Below are 26,056 nucleotides of genomic sequence, written 5' to 3' on the forward strand. Positions count from 1 at the left end.
CAGCTACATACACTATGATTTCTTTTAACTAAACATTATTACTGATAGTATTTAATCAAAACTGATGGTGAGATTGATGGCATTAAATCTAGTTAAGGTCAATTCAATTCATAGTCTAAAATTCGGAAATAAAACCTTTTTTGTTTGTTTGTTTTTGATGATATGACTACATCACCTCAAGGGAATGACAGTATTAACCCCAGTTCTTAAGACTTAATGGTCTTCTAGAAGAGTATGGATTCCCTGCTCAATTGCTGCAGGTAAAGGATGAGATAGAGAGTAATTAACATTTTTACTCGCAACCCCTGGGGCCTCTACAGTGCCTCTTCACACTGAGGAACCCAATGGGATTCTGTGCTCAGGAATACATTGACTGGAGATCCTTCAAACCTTTGAGGGGCTCCTAAATCCCAGACACAGTAATTCTCAATGAAAGGATGACTAGTATTGATACAGATAAAAAGTGTTAAGATTTTGAAGGAAAATATAGAATAGAGCTTTTAAACTGCTCTATTTTACACCCCCTCTTTCTACACTGTTTCCTCTGGAAGTAAAAGAGAGAGCTCCATCACCCCCTCCTTCTGAAGCAACAATCCTAAATGGAAAGAAACTTATGATATGTTAAGCCTAATGGGGAGAGAGAATTATGAACTGGAGATTCCCATCATCCCCACGGTTCAAGAACACAACTCTCTCCTTATCTAGATTGTGATTTTCTCATTTGCTAGTATAGCTACTACTTCTGGTAAGGTCCATTTGGATCTTCAGTGAATTGGACACTTAACTCTAATGGCCATATTTTATGATCTCTACCCTTACATCATTGCATCAAGGATTCATCTTTTTCTCTGCTCTAGATAACTGAAGGCAAAGTTACTTTGAATAATAACAGCTACAGTTTACAGAGTATTAAATGTCATATATTGTGCTAAATGTTTAAAAACTTAGCATACAACAGGGCATTTAAACTTCACAACTGTCCATAAGGTAGGCATTGTTATTTGGATAATACCAAAGAGAAAAAAGGCTAAGAAAGACTCAGCAACAGCCCCAAGTCAGAAAGGCAAGAGGAGCTGAGATTTGAAACGTAGGTCAGGCCCAAAGCTGTATTTCTAACCACTGCTTTACACTGACTATCCTAAGAATATTTAAGCAACTGCTTGTTTGAGGTCTAGTGCTAAGTTCTGAAATTTTGATAAATACAATTCATTCCAGTCTTTTAAACTTTACAACATGAAACTTACAAGGGAAACATCAAATCAACAGTTTGAAACACAAGTGGGGGAATATACTACAATGAAACCAGTACAAAAGAGTAAACTGGACAGGGTCTGGAAAATTCTCTCAAGTCAAACTGTCAAAAAGTCTACAGAAAAAATAAATTTTCAAAAATAAAGTCTAAAGGGCCTTCCCAAGTCACATTAGCTCTTTCTTTTTTTTAAACTAACTCCAGTCTTCTGTGCCTTTCCTCTGCTATGCCGCCCCCATCTTTTAAGACTTCCCATGTCTCTATAGCTTATAGATCAAAATTTTCCCTTCAGTGTGATTCTCTCAAAGAACACAATGAGATCCAAGCATTTAAAAATTTTCAATCAGGCTTATATCCCAATTTTCATTGGCCCAACCTCGATTCTCTTGAGCCATCCACAAACCAGTCAGTCAACACTATTCACTGAGCACCAACTGTATTTATAACACAATTCTCCTTTCCATGGATGCTGTAACAGTGCTTATTTCTCACTGGCATGACTACTCATTGGGGACAATTGATCTTTTAATAAATTTTTAAAGAGAAATCATGGCAAGTTCGGCCTTCCTGGAAAAAGTCCTGCAAATCAGCCTAAGATAACAATGTAAGTTTGCTCTCCATAGCCCTCCATTTTGCTAGCACCAAAATAACCCAAAATACACAAGTGTGCCCCACAGATTGTCATACAAAAGTGGTTCAATAGAAGTTGATTCATGAACACCCAGAGCTGTGAAGAGGTGTTTCCTCTGGGCCATGAGACTGGACAAGTGCTCTAAGTTCTGGTGAATAAAGGTGGGGAGAGAGAGGCGGGTTGAATCAGAAGTTCAGTCAGGTCTGGACAGCAGCAATTCTCAATCCAGTTTAAACGACAGGCACAAAAGGGTTAAACCAGGGGATTTGAAAGTTGGGGGAAATCGTCTTCAGCATATAGAAGCTGTGCAAATGGGCTGCAGGGCAGGGAGAAAAAGACCTAATGATGATTCCTTCTCACTTGGTGAAGTAGGAAAAGTCTCTATTTACACAAAATAAACTCTTTGCAGTATGTGGGAACCCCTCCTAAGCAAGGCAAGGTGGCAAGTTTAAATGAGAGCTGGAACAGCTCCTCCTGTTTTGTAGATGATGGGCTCACAGACACTTGACTACTGGAGAATAAGCTGAGAAGCGTTGGCCTCTTTTCCTCACTCTTAAACTTGGTAGATATTTCAGTTCTATAGGCCTGCACTAATTTGTGGTTTTATTTTAAAATTTCAAAAATGATAGTGATTTCTCATCTATCACTTTATAAAGGTGCTCCAAGGGCCTCTAGGCCCGTAATGCTTTAGAATGAAGAGTTCTATAGGACAAATGTATTTGGGGAAAGCTATCTGTCACAGTTCCCCTCCAGTAATTTCACAATGTGCCTCAGCTCATTAGCAACATACAATACTGGTAAAGAAGCTTCCCTGAGCTTGTTTAACCCAGTGTCTACCAAACCACCACCCATTTTTCAAACAACACCTATTAACAGCCATGAAACACACTTTGGGAAACAGCATTCAAAGAGCCAAAGGAGGCGAAAAAGCAAGCATGACATTTCCTTCATTAAGCAGCTCTTAACAAAGAACCAGAGTAAAGTGTAAACAGAAGAAGCAAGCTTTCAAAGATCTCAACAGCCTCAGGATGGGCTCCCTACCTGCCAGTGCTTCTCTCTGACACTGTGATGGCACTCATTTCTCATGCAGCAACCCCCCCATGGCTTCCTCCTGTCCACGTTAGAATGTAACCAGGCTTTGCTCAGTTTTGCCTCAAAATGTTTGTTCCTGATGTTCTCATTGCAAATGTTTACCCATCCCCCAAAGCCTCTGCAGTGAACTGAGTTTCATTTTCCCTTTAAAGACTTTCTCCAACTTTCACAGTTCTCTGAACTTCACTGTTCTGACTGTTGGCAATGCTCATTGTAACACTTAATTGCATAAATTGCATATCCATTCCCCTACTTGCTACCACTTATTTCTCAGCTATCTGTGATTCCCAGTATATTTGACTTTATTCATCTGCAAAATCATCAGGTTGAACCAGTTAAAAAATGATGATCCCATACCTTGTCTCCCCAGCAACGTTATATGTAACTCCTGTTGGATAAGAAACATGTTTTTTAAATTTTATAAATCTTATTGCCCAAAAGGGCTGTGCACATAAGAAAAATTCAGTCCAAGAAAAAGCACAATTACAAGGAATCTTGAAACTATATGTATACGTGAGGTATACATGAGAGAGAGTTCTACTTTGGAGAAAAACACTGTAATCAAAGGAAAGTATTTTTTGTATAAATAACTATCTCTCCCTTCAGTGAAGGAACAGTGCTGCCAATAACCCCACAATGGGTACAGAAGAAAGCAATCTAAACCATCTCCAACTACTGTGTGTCTGAATGTACATACACAATCACTAGCACAGAAAACTGGAGTTTGAGAGTCACAGAGAAGGCAGGTATTACCAATAAAATAGCAGTTACACGTTTCCATTTGGGAATGTAAATTCCAGAGGCCTCACACAACTTGTTAGAAATATGAGTTGAAGCAATTCCCAGTTACTTTCTGATATTAAATCTAATTAGCTCGTAAGAGAAATCCTTATTCTAAATAATTTAATGTCTCCAAATTTTACTGATTTAAGAAACATAAACGCGACATTGCACATTTGCATCATCTTCTTTCTCCCTATTTCTATGTGACTTCTACCAGGAAAGAAACAATGCTGGGAAATAACAGTTTGCTCTCCAGGAATTTCTTCTACCCCACCTTCAATACAGATCAACTTAATTTTACAATTAGGTTATTCTAAGGCTTTTTCATTCAAAGAGAAAAATTCTGATAAAACTCCAAACATTTTGCTATCTCTTAATTCATATATAATTTTTATTGTTTTTGAAAATCTGTGGTTCCCATGGCTTTATTTTTTGGTAGAACATGCTAGTGTGCAGTTTACCAAATGATTCTCAATTGATTGATTACCAGAGATAGCAATGCAGGAACCTCTCCAGAGGAGGAATTCTCTCAATATTTTGAGAGCCAATTCAAATGCAGTCTCCAAACTCAGAATAAATGGGAGAATTGGTGCTTCTCACATTTTATTTCCAAGCCCAGAGCCAAATCAGAACTACGTGCATATTACTAAGGAAAAAATGCTCCATTAACCCTATCCTTGGGATTGTGAAGCAAATGTACATCTAACATTTCCCTGATTAGTCACGGTTCCATCATCCAAGTAACAGAACTACCTCTATTTCCGATGAGGATTCTGGCAGTGAAAATAAATGAGACATTTCATATTAACTGATGCCTAAAAGGGCAAAAAACTTACTTCAATGTTTTGAGCAAAGCAACACTGACTCACTTTAAAACACTATTTAAGGTACTAGAAACTGTAATTAAATCAGGTCTTGAAAGTGCTAAGCAGAAGAAAAGTGTTAATTAGTAAATTAGTAAAAATACCATTTTTAGAGTGGAAAGCTTTCTTTTACCATTTTAAACGTTTACAAAAAACAATTTCTCAGTAAGGTGCAATTCGGAATATTTAGGGAACCTTGATTTATGCTTTCTTTAAAAAAATCATAGCATCTTTCATCCAATGAGCTCAGTGCTCTATAGAATACATTTTTCCTCCCCAAATAGAACAATATAAAATAGAACATAAGGCATCAGAGAGAAAATTTAAATACAGGGCGCAGGAAAGAACATCTCTGGAGAGAGTGGGCATCAGCAAGACAGTCAGCCGACCGGGACTCATACATTTCCAAATGGTGAAGTAAGGGTATAAACAGAGCTTGCTCTAAAATCTCCTTCAGAACTTCGTTCAATTGTCATCTTCACAGTGAGGTTTTTTTCTGACCACCCCATTTAACACTGCAAACCCCACTCCCATTTCTGGGACTCCTAGCCCAGTTTCCTGCTCATGTCATCCCTACAGCACTTATCTCCTTATGTATTCTACAATTGGTCCATTCACTTCTTGTCTGCTATCCCCACATGAATGTAAGTACCATAAGGGCCCACACTTTTGCCCCTTTTATCCACTGTTGCATCCTCAGTGCCTGGCACCTAGGAGATGCTCAGTAGTTATTACACGAATGAATAGCGTCAGGCCTCTTTAAACCAGACATCCAAAGCCCCGGACATCTTTCTGCTTGTGCTGTGAATCTGGAAACACTTTTGTAGAATAAAAATATCACACACCAAAAATAGTTCTTGTAAAGTTACAGACATTTGAAAAATAAATATGTCATATATATTCAGTTGAAAATACTTTTGTAAGTAATACATTGCTTTGGATTAATCAGATAAAGATGAAAGTCAAGAATTTTGCCAACAGTGTTTCTTGCTAACATTACTCAGTTATGCCTTTCAGGTCAGTATATTGTATAGGAAGGATATCTTGTTAAAACAACTGTTGAAGGCAAGTCATGTCATATCAGCCACACTCTGTACCCTATGGGAACTCAAATGTTCCAAACTCTATGTTAATATAATCTTGCTGCTCTGCTGAGCTAAGGCAAAAACCAGTTTTTTGATGCCATGTAAGGCTTCATAAAAGTACCACATTATCTATATGTCTTCCAGAAATAAAGGAAAGCTGAGGTGAAGATTATGCTGAATCAATTTAGGAAGGTAAATATTGTGAACAAATACCATAAAATAAGCTAGAAAGGGATTCCAACCTCCATTTATCAACTAACAAGACGTCTATACTCTTCTTGATGTAATTGGTAACATGCTATCTACAGAAAAACAAAATTCTCCCACTCAAGGGCTCTCAGTGGCTTTTCAGCACAAGGCTCTTCACTTTCTAAGGCAGGATTCTCATGCAGTACTCTATGCAGCTCTACAATTCTCCTGTACTTTTTTCTTAGGATGTGAAGTCTTATTTTTAATCTTTAATCTTTATCTTTAATCTTATTTTTAGTTATCAACCTCTATTCATTGAAACTGTCTGATGACAAAAGACAAAGACCCCACTTGTTTTTAGGTTTCCGGGGAGTGCTGAGGGAGAGGTAGCAAATAGAAAGACAAGACCAGGGTTTTTCTCTCTTAATTCATGCTATTTCGAGTCTAGTGAGAAACAATTATAGACAACGTAAAAATGCATATTACCAAAAACTGCACACTTGCTTCATTGGCTGAGGATTTTAAAGGCCAACTCTGATTATTATACACAAACAGACCCATAGAGATGTGAAAGATTTGAAGTCTAAGGTTAATTTTTTAAACTCAATGTGATTCCACCAATTAATAAAATACAAAGCAAAATGTTAGAAGTTAGGCACAGTACAGATTCTTATGGACTCTGTAAAGATAGTTCATAAAAGAGTTACTAAATTATAGTTATTTATTAACATTCAATAAATCATTGCCTCCCTAAACAAGATTTTAGAGAAGTTAACTTAAGGTTGTAAGTTCTCCCCTTTTGCCAGCTTGGTGGCCAATATTTAGTATAAAGGATGCAGTTTTCCGACTGTTTCTGTGACTACTAGAGGCTGTGATGAAATGTGTTCCAGCAGCCTGCAGAGAGTGGCAGGTGGACCAGAGACCATGGAAGCTCAACGAACAGAAGCAAGCGTTAGTTGTACTACAGTGATACCAGCTTTGTGAGCTAAGGTAAGAAGAGAGAAAAAACAGCAAGGGCAGGACATACCTTGGAAAGGAAGGTCACGAAGAATTTTAAGTATACGATAATATCTCTGAAGTTAAAAAGAAGTTGATCTCCAAACAGAAGAATAAAAATATTTTTAAATGATGCAAGCTTAGTTGCTTAACATATTGCTAACAAGAGAGTCAGATTCCCTTTCAGGATACTCAAACTCATGTTCTTTAAACTTGATGAAAATATAGAAGGACATTATGAAGATCCTGTTAAACCAGACAGCTTTTAGAAATCAAACATTTTTAGCAGTAAGTGCACTAAACCTTGAAAGTCAGGTCAGAATTTCTACAAAAACCAGTGTACAAAAACTATCAGAATTCCTGCAAAAGTGGGGTTAGTGCTAGGATTTGTGCACTCCAATGATTAACATACCCTTATTATTTAAAAAGGTGAAAACCTTCACTTACACAATGGATAAGAGGGGCCTGTATATTGAGTCAAAAAATAAAATACAACACTTCAATTAGAAAGTCTAAGGAAATTATAATTAAAATGGGATTTTTCCTTCTCTACTGTTTATCTAGATGGAGATAGGAATCAACTTAATAAGAGTGTGAATCTTCAAGTTCATAGTCAACAGATCAGAAAAATGTTATGGAAAACCTCCCTTCAGTATGGTGGTTGTCAAAAAATGAATACTAATCACACAAGCTGGTTCTGTCATTAGCAAACACATCTACATCATTGCTCTCATGCAGTGATCTATCTTTAAAAAATGATGCGTCATTCCTGCACCATCACCTGTAACATGCATGTGTTATGTCTGATTGGCACCTTGATTCACAGGCAACATTTACTAACAAACAGAGTTGAAGGTCATTATTTGCTGATCACTAGTTTATGTTATCCATCCCTGTCCTATAATGTTAACATGTATTTGTTTCTTACATAATGAGATATGAGTTAAGTGGTAGCCATTTCTTTTATAAGTAATTCATCTATGGAACCATTTTTGGCTGCCTATGTATGTCCAAAAAACATTTGTTATCTGATGAGTTCTTCTTGGTGCTCTATTGATATTTAATTTTTAAAGTATTTCCTGATCAAATCCTGTTGAAGAATGTAGGTAATCACATAAACCACAGCCAGCATACCGAACCTAGGACAGTGATTCTTTTTACGCGGGCCTCTCACTGTTGTGGCCTCTCCCGTTGCGGAGCACAGGCTCCGGACGCGCAGGCTCAGCGGCCATGGCTCACCGTCCTAGCTGCTCTGCGGCATGTGGGATCTTCCCGGACTGGGTCACGAACCCGTGTCCCCGGCATCGGCAGGCGGACTCTCAACCACTGCGCCACCAGGGAAGCCCTAGGACAGTGATTCTCAAACTTTCTGGTCTGTGAACCGCTTTCATGAGTCAGGAAATCACGTGGTCCATCCACCCAAACGCATGTTCACATAGTAGCCCTTAAATAAATCTTGAAATAGTCACTGCTTGCCCAAGCAGAAAATTTACATAGTCTTCTCACTTCTTCATTGTCAGAACAGCCCGTCAGGTGGCCTCTTTCTCATCCACTCCACGCAAACACGGAGGCTAGAAAAATCCCACATACTCCACTATATCTCAGCCTAAACCCTTCAGTTTATTGAAACCACATAAAATGTCAAATCCAAATTCCCCTCTTTTCCTTCAATGTCCTATAAAGGTCCCCTTCTCATTTCTAGTAAATTCTGAACAGAAACTCTTATTTCCATCCTCTGTCATATACAAACATGACTTGTTCATTCTCATCCAACAAGGACCAGCTTAAGTTTCAGCCTCTCCAAAAAGAGTTTCCCAATTCCCCACAGCCATAAATGCTCTTGTTCTCCTGGACCTGCAGAGAACTGAGAGACTGATACCATTCTTAAGGCACTTAACATTCTCTGTCTTGTAAGAAAATCATTTGTCAGCCTCCATCCCCTCGTACTGATTTAATTTCCTTCATACTATAGAGCACTACCTTTGGAAGATTACATATGTGATTTTGCGTACTGGCTGCCCTCCTAGATCAAGTATAAACTCCATGCCACAGGAGCTGTGGACGTCCTGTTTATCACTGAATACCTAGGGCCTAGGACAATGCCTGGTACTTAGTAGGTATTCAGTAAAGAATTATTGAATCAAGAAATTGTTCTATTTCTGTGTTCCACTGATGGCCTGAAACTTCCTTGAGACTGAGGAATGTCCACAGTTTCTCACAAAGAGATGATAAATATTTCCTTGACAAATGAACGTTTGTTCCTGAATGGAGCCAAATAACTTTCAAAACTACCATATCTTCCCCCAACATATTCCATTTCCCCCCAGACATTACCAGATTGCCTAGTAAGGGTAAAATGGAATATTAAAAGCCAGCAATGATGTCACCATCATTTAAAAAATCCTTGTCTAGTGCATTCTATTTCCTGTTGAGGGTATAAACATAAAATTCTTTTTAAGTTGTGGAAATTATTAGGAAGTTTTTAAATTAAAATACTGATACATATGTTTTATTATATATATTTATATTTTTATAATTTTTCTTGTAACTAAAATACAAATTATAATATGGATCACAAATAAGTCTACATGAAAGAATACTGTGTCCCAAGGTTCCTGTTCTATAAAGGCAGAGACTGGATGTTGAATTCACTACCTGTAATTTCAAGAAAACCAAAGGCCTAGAAGTACTGGCTCTGCTAGATACCATGCCATGTGGGCACGTTTCCACACAGTCCTGCCAATTCCAGTCTGACCCAGGGCATCCCCCTTGTTCCATTTCTAAACAAAGATTTATGACAAATTATGTTCTAGCTTTGTGGATGGGACCACCCAACACATGTTCTCTTGGAACCTCATCCTAATTTAGATCCTGAGACCCCTGGGGGAAAAGACAAGTACAGTAGCCCATACTGCTCTTTAAAGTATTCAGTGTTTTTCTATTGTAAAGAAATTTCACGTTTGTTATATTAGGTTTGCAGTTTATTGTGTATTTTGCATGCATATTATAGGTTTACCTAAATTTCATAATGTAATACAGTGACTTCTAATACATTACTTTGTAATACTTATCTAATCGAGACTATTTTCTAAATGAATTTTTAAATCCTTTCCTGGTTTTGTTTTTTTTTGGGGGGGGGGCGGGCTGTGTGGCACAGTGGGGATGTTCCCATCGATTAATCCAGAACATTACAGTTAAAGAGCAAGAATATTAATATATTTTCCACTGTTCATTTAAAAGCAAAATTGAAACACACTTTTAAAAAGATACCAATAAAGAATCTCTTCCTCAGAAATGTGACAGTAACATGTAGCTTATAGTTCTAGTTAGCATAACCACTTTATAGTGTACTTCTTATTCAAATAATTTTCAGAATAAATTTGTTTTTAATTTTTTGGCTGTTATGTTGGTTGCATGAGATTAACACTTAAGTGACACATAAAATTAAGACTCCATCCAACATTCTTTAAATAATTTTGTCACTTTTGTGGTTCATAAATGTTTAACAGCAAGTAACAATGGCATTAATCCATGTAATTAAGGGAATTTAAAATGTAATTATACATTTAAATCATAAAATGCCTACCTTTAAACTATTGCTCTAGAATGATAAGGAGATAGATTTTCATTGGTTGTTTTAATAAATTTAATTATTGCACTTAGTTTCTGAACATTTCTGTATTTCAACATGATGGAAAGACTCAACTAAAAGATTCACTCCAAAATGTGAACTTTATGAAAACTTTCTGGAACTGCCTATTTGGCCACTGAATTGGGTCTCTCCTCAAGATGCATGAATAATCTAGTCATGGTTTTTCTTTATCTTTTTATTATGACCATGTAAGTGGTGACCTAGAAAAGTTTCTTGAGAGCAGAGAACTGTCCTTTTCTGTTCAATCCCACCTATGTCTTTTTACCAAGTTCTGTGCATCTTCTTTGATGGAAGCTCAATAATGATAATGGTGTTGTTCCAAAGATGATAAACTATTAATTTACCATGATGCTCAATGGTTGGCTCAGAATCACTCAGTAAACAGCAGAGAGATTATGTAACATCCTTCTGGGTAAATGTCTCATGAGGGCCATTTGTGCCCATTAGGTGGTATGGACTAAAATCTAGGAAAGAGGACAGATGCTGAAATTACTTATTTTTAGCACACACTAGACCAAAAATTCACTTTCAGTCTGCCGTAACTGTCTAAATTCCATATTAGAAAAAAGACTTCTGAATCAGGATAAAAAATTAAGAGCACCCATACTGTTTTATACTTCAAAAAGTTATTATAAATATGCTTTAATATGTTTATATCAACGTAGCGCAGTCTCTCTTGAGCATTCTTTGTGCTTTATCATCTTAAATATCTTGCATCCCTATTGGTCTAAACAGTCACCATTCTGCTCATTGGATAGTTGTAATTAGTCCACCACTGCATGAATGCAGGACCAGGTACAGAACAAAGAATGCAACCTCAGCTTTCCAACCAGCAGGTTGATGCTCTGACCCCTACGCCTTGTGCTATGATCATGAGTGATGGAGCTGTTCCGATGCAAGCTACTTTCAAATAATGATCCACAAAGTTAATCAAAAGGGCTTCCCTGTTCAATATTTACCTGTTATTCATTGACAGTCACTGTCTGCATTGCCATCTATGATGTATAGAGTGGGATCAGGAATACTGAGCTCAAACAGAACCTCAGTGCCTCGCTGAAGTACCAGGCACAATAAAAGCTGAATTAAGCTGCTCTTCAAACCACCCCTGACACTAAATATGTCTGCATGAATTCCACAGCAGCAAAGCATTGCTCTTTCATGGATTTGGAGCCCAAATTAGCTGCTGATAATAAGAGAAATGAAAAGATGAACAACCACATGAGGGGGAAAAAAAGAGATATTAGGTATCAAAACATAAACATGGAGGGGAAAATAGTAATTTCCTGTACTTGGACAAAAAAATATTATTCCCTTCTTGATGTGATCTCCTTGCTTTTATGTACTAGGAAAGTCATATCTACCCTGAAAATTATTTTTCTCATTTTAATACACATTCAACATTTTAAGCTAAAAAATAATAAGAAAATACTGATCTTTTTATGTGTTCGGTATTTAAAAGCTGTCTGTCAGTCTGTCAATCAAATGTACCCAGAAGGGGATGTTGACCAGACTCCATGTCCACCCCTGAAAAGAGACAGGTAATCAGACTGATCATAATACAATTCTCCCATTTTATTTTTTAACCATCAGCTAGAGAGCAAGTCTTAATACGAGACCTTATTACTCACATTATCCATGCAGCATGGCAGGTTTGAATACAGGTGTTTAAAGGAGGAAAGTCATTCCAAATGTTAATCCCCTTTTAACTAATTTTTCCTGAACATTTACTTAGGAATGGTAAATAGTTTTTGAGCATTTAGTATGTACCAGGCATTGTTCTAAGTTACATGTATTAGTACACTTATTCTCCATGATAAACCCTATGAGAGAGACTATTTTCATTACTCAGAAGAGGAAAATGGGGGAGAGCTTATGTAACTTATTCAAGATCACTCAGCAAAAAACAGTGGAACCAGGGTTTGCACACATCAGTCTCCATCAGAGCCTGTACACTTACCCTCTACACTGAAGTTGCCTCTAATTGCCTTTAGCACTACTGAAGAGGTAAGACAATCACTGGCCTTTAATAAGCACCTTAAGAAGATTTGTGGAGTAAATAAATGAATTAACATCTCTAAGGAACTTGCAATTTTATTGAGAAGATATTATCCACACACACCCCCACACACTCTTTTATCCTTTAACTTTTATAAGTTTATGTCATGCCTCGCCACTCTGTGTATGCGTTCCTAAAGGTATATATTTACATATATATGATTGAGTGCCCCCAAACATGTGATAGAGTAAACGACACATGAGGATTTAATCTTGGGCTCCATATTGACTTCCCTCTCTTCTCTATCCCCCCTCAATCCACTCTATCAGGAAATCCTGTTGGCTGTTCCTTCAGAATAGGTCAGAATCCTAAGTCTTCTCATCACCTGCACTTCTACACCACTGGTATGAGCCACCTTGCTTATGGCCATAGTCTCTAATCTGGTCTCCCTTCTTCCACCCTCAGCCCCCTGAAGCATACGCTCAGCCAGCTGCCAGACTGATCCTAAAAATTACAGTATGTCCCATTACTCCTCAATTCAAAACTCTTCCCAAGGCCCCATTTTAAGTAGGGTAAAAGCCAAAGCCTTACATGGCCTGCCAGGGTCCTATGTGTGACTTTCCTATCACCTCGATGAACTGTCCCTTGCTACTGTCCTCCCTGCTCATACAGACCCCACCACACTGTCCCCCTTGTGGTCTTTGAACACATCAAGAATCCTTGAGCCGCAAAGCCTTCACTCTGCCTAGAGTATCTTCCTCTGCCTATCCAGATGCGTAACTCTCTCACATCCTTGGAGGAAAATGTCCTACTTTTAAATGGAGCCTCACCTATTTGAAACCATACCAAAAACTTCACCTCAACACCCCAATTTCTTCTTAACCTGTATTTTTGTTCCATAGCACTGACCACCAAACAGACTATGTGATCTACTTGGTTTTCAACATTTGTTGTTTACTGCCTGTCTCTAATGCCCTCGAACTTGGAGGGCGAAGATTTTGGTCTTTGTTCATCGACATATCCCAAACAATAGTTCCTAGTTATAGAACGTACTCAATTAATGTGTTGAATTAAGAGAGGAAAGAAACCACTGTGGATAAAGCCAAGGCACAGAGATAGTGCACATCTTGTACCTAACACAAGTAGACACGTTTCACAGATAGGAGCAGAGAGTCTGGGCTGAGAAAGACCTTGGGGGAGAAGGGGAGGCAAACTAGAGCAAGACTGGTGGGTTTTAAACACTAAGCTATAGACACCATGTGGTGAGAATGAACAGTCAATGATTTTGAGCAAGGAAATTTGCTAGAAACATTACTTTAATCTGATAACTATTTAAGGCAGCCCAGAAAGGAAATTTGTACTGTCTTGCAAGGTACTTTGTGTACAGTAAACTCAAGTACTTAATAAAACTGAATGAGGGCTTCCCTGGTGGTGCAGTGGTTAAGAATCTGCCTGCCAATGCAAGGAACACGGGTTCGAGCCCCAGACCAGGAAGACCCCACATGCCGCGGAGCAACTAAGCCCGTGCGCCACAACTCCTGAGGCTGCGCTCTAGAGCCCGCGAGCCACAACTACTGAAGCCTGTGCGCCTAGAGCCCATGCTCCACAACAAGAGAAGCCACCGCAATGAGAAGCCCACTCACCGCAACTAGAGAAAGCCCGCGTGCGGCAACGAAGACCCAATGCAGCCAAAAATAAATTAATTAATTTTTAAAAAACTGAATGAGATGAGAGATAAGACAAGTAAGGGGGAGACCTTACTCCCCCTCCCGCTCGAGGGCTTTTTGTTTGTTCATTTGCTTGGTTTAAGGTTTTTTCCATGTAAAATAGAGATAAAATACAGTTCACTGGGTTGCTTTGAGGATCAATTGCGAAACACCAAGAAGTGCTTGCAAATTTGTTGGTCTTTAGATGCAGAGGTTGATATAAAGTGGATCACAAGCAGAGACATCAAGCAGTTTGGAAATATAAAACTTGAATTTGGAAAGAGGTAGGGCTTGATATAAAAGTTTTGGATTCATCCATTTCTGTGTGATAACTGCAGTGTAACAGCAGATGAAGTTTCCAAAGGGGAGACCTAATTTGCCTCCACACTCAAGGGTACACAGCTGGGAACACAAAGGACACTGCATGTTTAAGTGACTAATGTTCAAATATAAGAAACTTCCCTCCTCTACAGGTAAGGCTTTAAGCTCCTCAGAGTCTTATTCTTTTGCAGCAATAGATTTCATTAGACTATCCTTCAGTAGAGGATGAATGTTTTTCTGAGGAAAACTATCATCCTGCTCCAAAGGGCCACATCATTCTGTTTAAAGGGGATAAACTGCTGGGCCAGACTGACTCAGATTATTCTGCTATAAATAGTCACCAGATTAAACTTTATCAGCTGTGTAAACCGAGCAACTGGCCTACCGTCTCTGAGCCTTCATTTTCTTCAGTGCAAAATTAGTATACTACTTACTTACTTCAAAAATGGTTATTTGGGGGGCTTCCCTGGTGGCACAGTGGTTGAGAGTCAGCCTGCTGATGCAGGGGACACGGGTTCGTGCCCTGGTCCGGGAAGATCCCACATGCCGCAGAGCGGCTAGGCCCGTGAGCCATGGCCGCTGAGCCTGCGCGTCAGGAGCCTGTGCTCTGCAACGGGAGAGGCCACAATAGTGAGAGGCCCACGTACCGCAAAAAAAAAAAAAAAAAAAAAAGTTATTTGGGTCAATTATCATAATGCCTAAAAAACCACAGAACACCACAGTTGGAACCTGTTACTTCCTTTCCTTCTGATTTAAGCTAATCAATTACCACATCTGTATTACTAGTTATGGAAAACCAGCCAACACAGAAGAATGGTGAAACTGAAACCTAACTTCATTATCAAGAGTTAAAACTTCTCTTGTCCACAGAAGTATCAATTTAGCCTCACAATGAAAGGCCTCAGCATCAATGGGTATTTCCTTTTGATGGCAGAATAAATCCAGCTGTATTGTCTATGTCTCAGAGCCTCGAATTTTGAGGACACTCTGTACCACAGCAGTCATTTGTGTCCTGCAAATTTCTCCTGAACAGAGCGAATAAAGGTACCTGTGGTGCAAGTGAACCAAACTTGCCACTAGATCCTTATAAAAATACACAACTGGACTCCCCTGGTGGTGCAGTGGTTAAGATATCCACCTGCCAATGCAGGGGACACGGATTTGATCCCTGGTCCAGGAAGACCCCACATGCCATGCAGCAACTAAGTCCCGTGTGCCTCAACTACTGAGCCTGCGCTCTAGAGACCGCAAGCCACAACTACTGACCCTGTGTCCACAACTACTGAAGCCCATATGCCTAGAGCCTGTGCTCCGCAACAAGAGAAGCCACTGCAATGAGAAGCCCATGCACCGCAATGAAGAGTAGACCCCGCTTACCTCAACTAGAGAAAGCCTGCGCGCAGCAACGAAGACCCAACGCAGCCAAAAATAATAAATTTATTTTTTTAAATATGCTACTTAAAATCTGCCTGCCCATAATTTTAGTTTAGTCTCCCCTTCCCCAAGGCATTTCACAAGTGTGATAAATTAAAAAAAAAAAGACAAAACAGCATTCTTCATTCCTACCAGCCTCATATAAATTGTTACTAGCTTTGGGCAAGCAGCATTCAGAAAAGAGGGTAAACAATCTTGCTATCAGATGAATTTATAGATCGTCAATTTTACAAGAACTCAAGAATTTCTCCTATCCTCCACTTTCATCCCCACTGGATGTGTCTCCAAATCTCTCCTTTTAAAAACATGGTGACATGACCACCACTGCTTTCACTGATATTAATTCAAGACTTAGGACACCTGGTGAATTTCTCCAGGGGATGAGAACTGGAGCTGCTGCTTATTTTCCCCTTGCAAGCCATCAAGCAGTTAGGCAGTCCCTGGAAAAGCACACTGCTTCCCTGGGAGTGAGCAAAGACCATGCTGTTATCACAGGTATCCCCCGCTTTTCTAAAATTTGCTTTACACCACTTTGCTTTTATGAAAGACTACATTCGTACCTGTTTTCAATAACTGAAAGAAATCGGAAGAGGACTTTCACATTTGGGGAAAGGGCAAAAGCGAAAATAGCCTTCAGTGTTTGTTTTGCGGTGAGAAGTTACAGAGGCAGTGAGCTCACCCTGAGCAGTGAGAGGCACCACCAAGTTCCTTCCCCAGGAACTATGCTCTGCATCTCAGCATCAAACCCTCATAGCTTTGAACTGTGTTTGAGCATGTGTCTTCACCTCCATTTATTTTGTGCACCTGTTAGCAAGACGGGTCCTAAGGTAATTGCTTCTTCACTTTACATCATTTTGGCTTACAAAGGCTTTCCTAGGAATGCTCTGCTTTCTGATGGCAAGGGACTCCTGCACTGCAAATGTTAATTCTTCATCAGGAGATCCAGCTGGTGTCTAAAGCACATGGAATGGGAAACTGTGCCCAACAGAGCCATGCCAACTCAATTTCACTCCTAAACCAATTTTGTTAGTGTGGTTGGAGAGTGGAAGCAAAGAGAAGAATCATCAAAAAGACCATGCGCCTCTTCTGGTTTAAAGTCCAAGGCATGCAATTGGCTGTGATTCACTCTGAGCACCCCTGACAGGCAATAGTCAAGGAAATGAGGCTGTTATGGAAGCTTATGTTGGTTGAAATGCAAGTGATAAGAATTGCTAGAGAGAGAAACAGGCCTCTCGTCATTGGCACCTAATGAGAAAAAGCAAAGAGTGAGGTCTTATATATAAAATCTTCTATATAAATACTACTGCATTTAGTATTTATTGCAGGGAGTCTTTATAAATGAGCTGAAGGAAGGGAAGGGAAATGAGGTTTTAAATAAGATACGATGATAGTCTATTTAATCACATAAATATCAAGTGCTCAATTCCAAAGAATCCTCACACTAATATGTGAATCACAAAGGTCTCAAGTTGGCCAACAGAAAATCACTCAAGTATACTTTCCTTACACTCTGGTTATTGAACCAAAATCCTCCCAGAAACCAGACCTCTCTCTGCTTTGAGAACTAGATGAAAACATCTCAATGCTGAACACAGTAAGTAGCATTCTTTTTAAGCAACCTAAGGATTGATGTAGCAGATGTGGCATGTGAGAGAATGAGTTGGTAAAGTAGCCAGAAAACTCCGTCTAATCACTTAACGGTTACCTCTCATACATGTACATATTCTGATCTAAAAAAAGCTGTATGGGACTTCCCTGGTGGTGCAGTGGTTAAGAATCTGCCTGTCAATGCAGGGGACACGGGTTAGATCCCTGATCCGGGAAGATCCCACATGCCGTGGAGCAACTAAGCCCGTGAGCCACAACTACTGAGCCTGCACTCTAGAGCCCGCGAACCACAACTACTGAGCCCATGCGCTGCAACTACTGAAGACCACGCACCTAGAGCCCATGCTCTGCAACAAGAGAAGCCACCGCAATGAGAAGCCCACGCGCTGCAACAAAGAGTAGCACCCGCTCGCCACAACTAGAGAAAGCCAGCAACGAAGACCCAACGCAGCCAAAATAAATAAATTGATTAATAAATTTTTTTTAAAAAGCTGTACGTTTCTCGAGCCCACTATACCCTTCTCACCATTAGCTTCATCCTCTAACTTTCTACCTTTCAGTGATGGACTCTCTAGATTAAAATACTGAGAGGATAGAGAAGGATTTTTCTGCTGAAAATTTTATCACTAGCTCTTGTTTTTTCTAACTAAAGAATTTAAATTCCCCACACAAGAAAGTAGTAAAAGTTCAGAAAGGAAACGCAAACTGCAACAGGAAAAAATATACGTTGTGTAAGACAGCAAATCTCTGCAGAAAGTAGTTTCTATATGGAAGTTGACTAGTTTCCAACTTCCCTTAAATAAGTTGCTTGTGGACAAATTAGAGCACTTGGCCCCAGATATGTTAGCTGAGGCACCTTGTGGATGGATTCACAAGGAAAACCTATATATGTTGATATAGAACTATCAAAGATGACATGCATATAAACACACTTATACATAAGGATAGACACCAAATTGTTAGTGGTAGCTGTCTATGGGTGGTGCGATTACAAATGCTATGTTTTTTTCTTTATGTTTATATGCATTTTCTAAATGCTCTGGAATGAAATGTGTTGCATCTCTATTCAAAAAGAGCTTTTCCAAAAGAAAACAATATAACTAATCTAGCAATCGCAACCCACCCCCCAGGCCACCAACCCAGAGCCATAGCATTGAACTTAATGAAAGGTAATTCCAAGAGTATCCCCTTAACACAAGTTGATGTCCTGCCACAGTGTACTCGATAAGCTCCAAAGTAACACAAATCCAAGGTCATTACTGGGCAGAGGACAGGGAATTCCCTGAATCAATAGACAAATACATGGAAATAAAATTTCTGAGTAAAGTTGAAAACAATCTCTTCCCTTGGTTGTTGGTCAGACTATTAAGGGGGGTACGCTGATTATGTATCTTCTCATTTAAGTGGATAAAAAATCCTGTTGCATTTTTTCTTCTGTAAGCTTATACATACTTTTAACACAGATCATAATACTTTTTAAGTGGCATTTCCATTTTAATGTATTTTCCATTGGAAATTTAAGAAAATATAATCTTCCTACGCATATGAAATTTTCTGGTGTATGAAATTAACAGTGATGCTGAATGTTCACTAAAGTTCACAATTATTCCTTATAATGCAATACTGTATCTTAAATGCTATGAAAGTGGAAATTCTTGCATCTATATTACATAACACATGGTAATAAATGGCAAATTTAACATACAACTCAGGATGCGTTCCTTTAGGAACGTTAAATTCAACATTTCCATAGTCATAATGGCTTATCTTGCTGGAGGCTAAATGATTATTTCCATTTTGTAAACAAGAGCTCTATGAGGTGAAGAGTCGTACCCTAAGTTAGATGAGTAACAAAGCACTGCTCATTTAGTGAGTTTTTACTATATGCCAAGCAGCATAGTAAATGTTTTTGTGGTTTAGACCTTACGCTCTGCAGTCAGACAGATTGGAGGTCTAACGCAAGGGTCAGTAAACTCTTTCTGTAAAGGGCCACACAGAAAACATTTGAGGCTTTGTGGGCCATATGGTCTCCGTCACCACTACTCAACTCTGTCATGGGAGCACAAAAGCATACATAGATAGTGCATAAGTGAATGGGTGTAGAAGTGTTCTAATAAAACTTTATTTACAAAAACGGGCAGGGGCAACAGATGTGGCCAGTGAGTCATAGTTTAGTGATGCTGATCCAAACCCCACCATATCCTACCTTCTTAACCTTGAGTGAGCTACTCTGTAAGTTATCTGTAAAATGGTGGTAATAAATATACCTAGTGTCTACGTTTATTGTAAAGACTTTTAAAATGTATATATTAAGCTACTAGCCCACTGCCAGACATCAGTATCCGCTAAAAGATTAGTAATGTTAGCCATTATCATCTTCTTTATCATCACATTGACCCTCAAAACAACTATGAGATAATTATCGTTTTTGTCTCCATTTCAGAGGTGAGAAAACAGAAGCTTAAAGAGTTCAGTAACTTGGCCACTGTCCCACATCTAATAGATAATTGTGGGGCTAGGATCAAACTCAGATCCATTTCCAGGAGGTTTAGCTCTCTCTAGCAATGATTAAATATTATTGCGTGGACTTGTGGATCTAAATTGGACTAAAGCATAATTCTTCTACTCTGATGCATAAACTAAGACCAAAAATTCACTAAAGACATCTTTACAAACAACACACAGAACAAGCTGTTCTTAAGGTGAAGAGAATTTATTAAAACCACGGTTTATAGATAAGTTTGCTCTATTATTTTTTAAATCTGCGCACAAGCACATTCGTCTCCGTCCCTCTCTGAAACCACCCGTTAGCGATTTTGAACACTGTAGTTGAACAGCATGCCTACAAAAGGCTCATTGTAGCTCTATTCCTGTAACCTTGACCTTTACTTTCTGTTCTCAAGTTTCTAGAGTTCTCATACATACTGCAGGTGTCACTAACCAATTATTTTTAAAAATCTAGGCAGTCACTTCTCTCATAATGAAAATATACACTCTGGTGAAGCCAATTAATATTCTTTCATTTTAAATCATGCCTCCTGTGCCTGTGCATTTTTACTCTCTGGCATTCCTTTATCTTGAATTACAAGTGGTCTGTGAGGAGAAAGGCAAATATGAAGCACCTCAAGCCAAGAAAAGCAGTGAATTTGTGGATAGGTCCTGAACTGGATTTCATATTGGGAGAGTCCTCCAAGATGTTTATAAATCAAAAATAACTTCAAACTAACAAACACAGGATGACTGCACACTCTTCCATGCAAAGCACACTAAATAACTTTCTAAACAGAGGAGGCGCTGAGGCCATGGGCCACTCCGCGGCAGCTTTCCTGCCTCAGGTCTAAGCTGCTTCCAGAGCTGTTCTCTAACAGGCAGTCCGTTCCACACTCTGCCCCTCCTGAAAACCCCTCCAGGGCCCCCACAGGAGGGCAATCTACCAGATGCCTTTGCTCCCCTTCTCCAACCTTAACTGTCGCCTTTTCCCCAGCCCTCCACTCCTGACACGTGCCATTTGTGATCTGCTACACAAGAAATACTCTTCTTTTAGCCTAAATCACTACCTCAGGCACCCCTCCCCCAAATCAGGTATCTCCTCCACCATGAAGACTCCACGGCCCACCCTGACTATTAAAAATACCTCTTGCATGGCGTCACTTCCACAGTTTGCACTCATCTCACCAGAGGCACCTCTCGCATGGAACCCCAATTACTGGTTTACATCTCAGTCTTCTAGGCTCCTGGAGGGCAGAAGTCTCTTAGTCACCTTTGACCAAGTCAGTTCGTGTAAAATAGCACCTGACTCATGGGTGGCAATCAAAATACATTCGTTAAATGAATAAATTAGTTCCTTTTAAAGCTAGTCCTAAATAATACACTTGTATGCCATCACATTACCAAGATACGCTACTTCAAGTCATTTGCAGGCAAAATCATTGGTGTGATGCTAAAATTAACTGGGAGAAACCACCAGAAACCATGCTGAGGTCTGAAAGGCATGATGTGGAAATCAGAATTCATTTGGACGTTGAAAGGCTTGAAGCAGTTCTTGCTGCGAAGTTCAACGTCTGTTTAACATGCAGATTCTATTAGAGCTCTTTATGAAGTTCACTGTATATTTCGCTTTTCTCAATTCTTAGGTATTTACTGATCCAAACACAACTGGCGTTAATTATTCTAATGTGCGTGAGGTGGGGGATGAGGATCCAGTATAATAGCAATCAATCAATCGGGTTAAACAACCAGTAAAAGAACTTGCTGCTGCCACTGGAGCCTCCTTGACCTTTCCCTCCCCTTCAGCACTGGTGACCATCTATCCCCCAGCAGCCTGCCTGACAAGGCACCTGTCTTGTTCTCCTTAATTGGGAGGACACGTGCAAGTGGTTAGCACTCTGTCTGGCACAACACAGCAGATGAAGACTGGTGAATTTCTTCTTTCTTCATTCATTCTCCTCCTCTTACTCCTGGACCCTGTTAATTCCTTCCCTCTTCTGAGTCTGAATCTTCCCACTTCAAACCCCTACTTCGTGGCAAAGGCCAGCCTCAATACTGTCCCGAACAGGAGAACACCCTCCTTCTGGGTTTGTCCCTCCAGGCCCAGGTTAATTCCTCCAATCCCTGTCATGGTGTCTGAAATTACTCTGTTGGAGAAGCCACCCTTTTTTGCTTGAATTCTTTACTTGGAGTTGCTTATTAAAATTCAAATGGAAGAGTAACATTATCAGTTAACAACACCTGACCCTCAATGAGGGGGACAGACAAAAATGTATGCCCCGCCTCTTTGGGGAAAGGCCCAGGCATGAAACACTACCCAGGTATCCAGGTGGAGTAAATTTCACAGAGGACGAAGATGGGCTTGGAATGGAGAAGAGAGGAAACAAAGACAACCCTCACAAACTTGCCAATGTCTCCTTCTCTTTAGGTGATACCTGTCTAGTCAATTACAAGCACCTTCTCAATCTTGGCTGCACTTTGAGACTAGGAACCCTGAGTTAAACCTCTTTGTTCAAAATAGGTACAGCAGTGCCCACTGACATGGCACGTAGCATAGGCTCGATAAATATCAGTAACTTAACTTCCAGTCTCCCCAGACTCGTCTTAAAGCTGTGCTCAACAACAGTCATTTCAAGGATGCCCAATCTTCCTCGAATCCCTCTACAGTAGTATCCAACCAGATAGCTAAATTGTGGCAAACTTTAAGGCCCTAAAGGCCTTTCTCAGCTGACTCTTTCCTACCTAGTTATCTTTCCCCACAATCACATATTAGCACAGGTAATTTAATGAATTTATTGTTACAATTCCATCTCATGTCTGGGAAAGTTTCCTTTCCTGTGACTCAAATATCTTCTTGTCTTTCTTTAAAAATAAAGTTTAAAGTTATCCTAATTATTATGGAGGGGGATATTTTTTTCCAACTCATACATACTACTTTTACTTTTATGACTGAAAATAGAAAAAAATAAGACAACTGTTTTAATTACAAATAACCATGTCATCTCCCAATCCAGTCTACTACTTTATAGATGGGTTCACTAAAATCTAAAGATACTATTGCAAACTATAAGGAGAGCTAAAAATGGAGAGAGGGGTCTGGGATCTAAAAGTTTCAGTACTTAGCGAAATGACAGCTTAACATAAAGCAATGAAATTTATAAAGTATTTACAATGTGGTTAGCATTCTTGAAAACACTGTATTCCTACCCTTTGCCAAAAAAACTTAATATCACCAATTACAATTTGAAGTTTTAAACTGTCCATGTCATAGTCATTTAATGTAAGAAGTTAGGGTAACTACCATTATTCTGAAACCATAAATTATGGACATTTTGAAATAATTAATCACAGGTTTCATATTCCTATGCACTTTAAACTTCAATATCATTGAAATGATTTAATTATTTTAATAATTCCCAGTAACATCCAAATGCAACATATAAAATGCTTTAAAATGTAAAATAATTCACAATAATTATAAAGCCATAGAATTACAGTTGGAAGGAATATCACTCCTCTTAAGTGATATATGCTGGTAAATATTTAACAACTACGTGGGGGTAGGAAAGCGTCTAATTTGCAGCATTTTCCAATTTCCATAGTGAAAATACTTTGCCCAATTTCAAGTCACCAGTATGAGGTCAGGGGTCAAAGAGTTGGAAAGATGAGCATACAGCCTGCTCTCATGAGCCTATCCAAGTTGGCTCCAGCACATCCTAGATATGAGAGACCAGACAGTCCTCAACCCTTTCCACAGACTGACCATTTCTTTATGACTCACGGTACCCTGAACACTTACTGATGTAATACCCATACGTCATTATGTTTACATGTCCACCTACCAACTACTATAGTGGCTTTCAATCTTTTTTTGGATATAAAACACAGTGACAAACACATTTTAAGTGATAACCACACCCCATGTACACACATACGTGCAGTTTTAGGTACACATACACACACATAAAAACCGGAAGCCTCACAAGATAAAACACACTCTTCCTAAGTGCGATGCACTAAAATTTTCTATTATCTTCCAGCTCATTTTTAAATATCTAATCTTGATCCACCAAATTGGATTCATACCCCAATATTCCAGTAGGGCCCCCCAAATTAAAAAACAGTGCTCTACTAGACGCTAAGCTCATTGAAGATAGGATTATATGTCTCTTGTCTATGTCTAGCCCTGTGTCTAGTAGTAATTATTGAGGCCCAAGAAGGTTAAGTAACTGCCCAAAGATGAACCTGCCATCTTTGATAAAAGAGCCCTCAAGGCAAGTGATAATTCATTACACAGAATCAGGATGTTCATGGCTTGACACAGAAAGCTAGAGGGTCTTCTAAGACAGCCACTCCTTCAGCAGAAATTAATGGAAGTTTTTTTTTAATTGTACTAAAGCCATCAATGATGGAACTTTGGCCGTTTACCCACCGTAGCATTAGGGCCAGCCCTGCCGTCTGCCTAGGATGACTAGGCAAATCTGAGTGATCAGTGTTTCCCTTTTACTGATAACGTTCACCCCTAAAAAGGGTTGAAAAGATACCCATCTTTTTCACAAAACATTTTCAATCCTCTAGGGAGGGGACCTATACAAAGGCCAGTTAATAGTAAATATATTATATAGAATATACATACTCCTATATATAATATATATTAACACCAGCTTTCCAATACCCAGCAGCCAAAGGTGTAGCTGGAGAAAACACTGAGGAAAATAAAGTCAGGATCCACAGCTTTTTCTCTTCAATGTGCTCTTGCACCACATGCTTTTTTATAGGTGCTATTAAATGTACACTATAGTTTCAAGACAATCCAGATAAGCATCTTCACTAAAATACACAGCACCATTAATCATCTCAGTGACAATGCTCCCATTTAACATCTTGGGGATTTCCTCCCCTTCTTCATCATTTATTTGCCAATATTTCCTTGTTATGAATATCCCCCTAGTGACTTTCTCTGGCAGTCACAGCTGTGCTGCCTACTGTGTCTACCTTGACTACAAATAACACCAATTCTTAAAAAAGCAAGCCCTTCAGATGACACCTACGGTTAGAAGAGACGCCTTCCTGTGGACTGAATTCCTGGAGACGGAGGAGACGCCATCCACCCATCCTCACTCTCGGGAGTTTAAACAGACAAGCCTCAGCCTTTAAGTAGCTAGGAATGTCAGACACGTGACACTGGCTTAATTACAAATGAACAACAGTTGGCTGAATGGTCAACAATTAACGGCTGCTTTAATACGGTCTTTAAAGGACCCCCTTCTTCTACAGCAAAAGGCTTCCTCAAAGTATCCACGAATCACAACAAAGCCGCAAAATCACTAACAAATTACAGAAACCTGACCACCAAGAGCCTCAGTAATTATGACTCACAGATAATAAGAATTTTCAAAAAGTATTCATCAGAAAAAAATCTGCATTATAATTACACTAATTCTGATGGAGAGAATAACACTAGCTAGACAACAGATTATCAAGAAATAAAGCCAGAGATAAATAAGTTGCAAAGATACAGGAAAGAGTCCCAGTGCCATCCATTTTGCAACCATTTCAGAGAGCATCCTCCAGGGGCTCCAGGATTTCTTGATATTTTATAAAATGGAAACCATGAAAGAAAACGCTCTACATCCAATTGGAGAAGTAAATAAAAGTAGAACTCACCAGCTTGTATTCAGAAAGGAGGTTTAAGGAAAAAGGGTACTTTCTTCAATAATGAAACTCTATTGCCAAAGAAGAGTTTGCAGTCAAAAACACACCAAAGTATATTTGAAAAGTATATCCAGAAAGGCTAATGCCTTCAGTGAAATTATGTTTACCTTACTTTACACTTTCTATAGGGGGATTTAATTAATTAAAAGTAAATGTTGCTTCCATCAATATTTCATAACTTTTCTGGAAAGCATAAATTTTTTCATTTGGGGGAAGACTCCAATTTAGATTATTGTGTTAGACAAACAA

General features: G+C 39.1%; 1 protein-coding gene across 17 annotated transcripts in view; it reads right to left on the bottom strand.

The window, feature by feature from the left end:
* The window catches only part of NPAS3 (neuronal PAS domain protein 3), an 863,203-nt gene that overhangs the window by 731,618 nt on the left and 105,529 nt on the right, over nt 1-26,056 (bottom strand). Inside the window, exon 1 of one of the 17 annotated variants that reach the window (XM_079914471.1) lies at nt 25,144-26,056. This exon is cut by the window's right edge and continues 684 nt beyond it. The exons of 15 other annotated variants lie outside the window; for them this stretch is intronic. Coding sequence is in view for 1 of the 2 variants with exons in the window: in XM_079914466.1 (XP_079770592.1) it covers nt 2,922-2,959 (38 nt within the window). In the remaining variant the exon portion in view is untranslated. Of the gene's footprint in view, nt 1-2,921; nt 3,458-25,143 lie in introns of those variants that run through there. One more of the 17 variants, XM_079914466.1, reaches the window with a different exon arrangement.

This window comes from Stenella coeruleoalba, assembly GCF_951394435.1.
Source record: "Stenella coeruleoalba genome assembly, chromosome: 2".
NCBI classification, from domain to species: domain Eukaryota; kingdom Metazoa; phylum Chordata; class Mammalia; order Artiodactyla; family Delphinidae; genus Stenella; species Stenella coeruleoalba.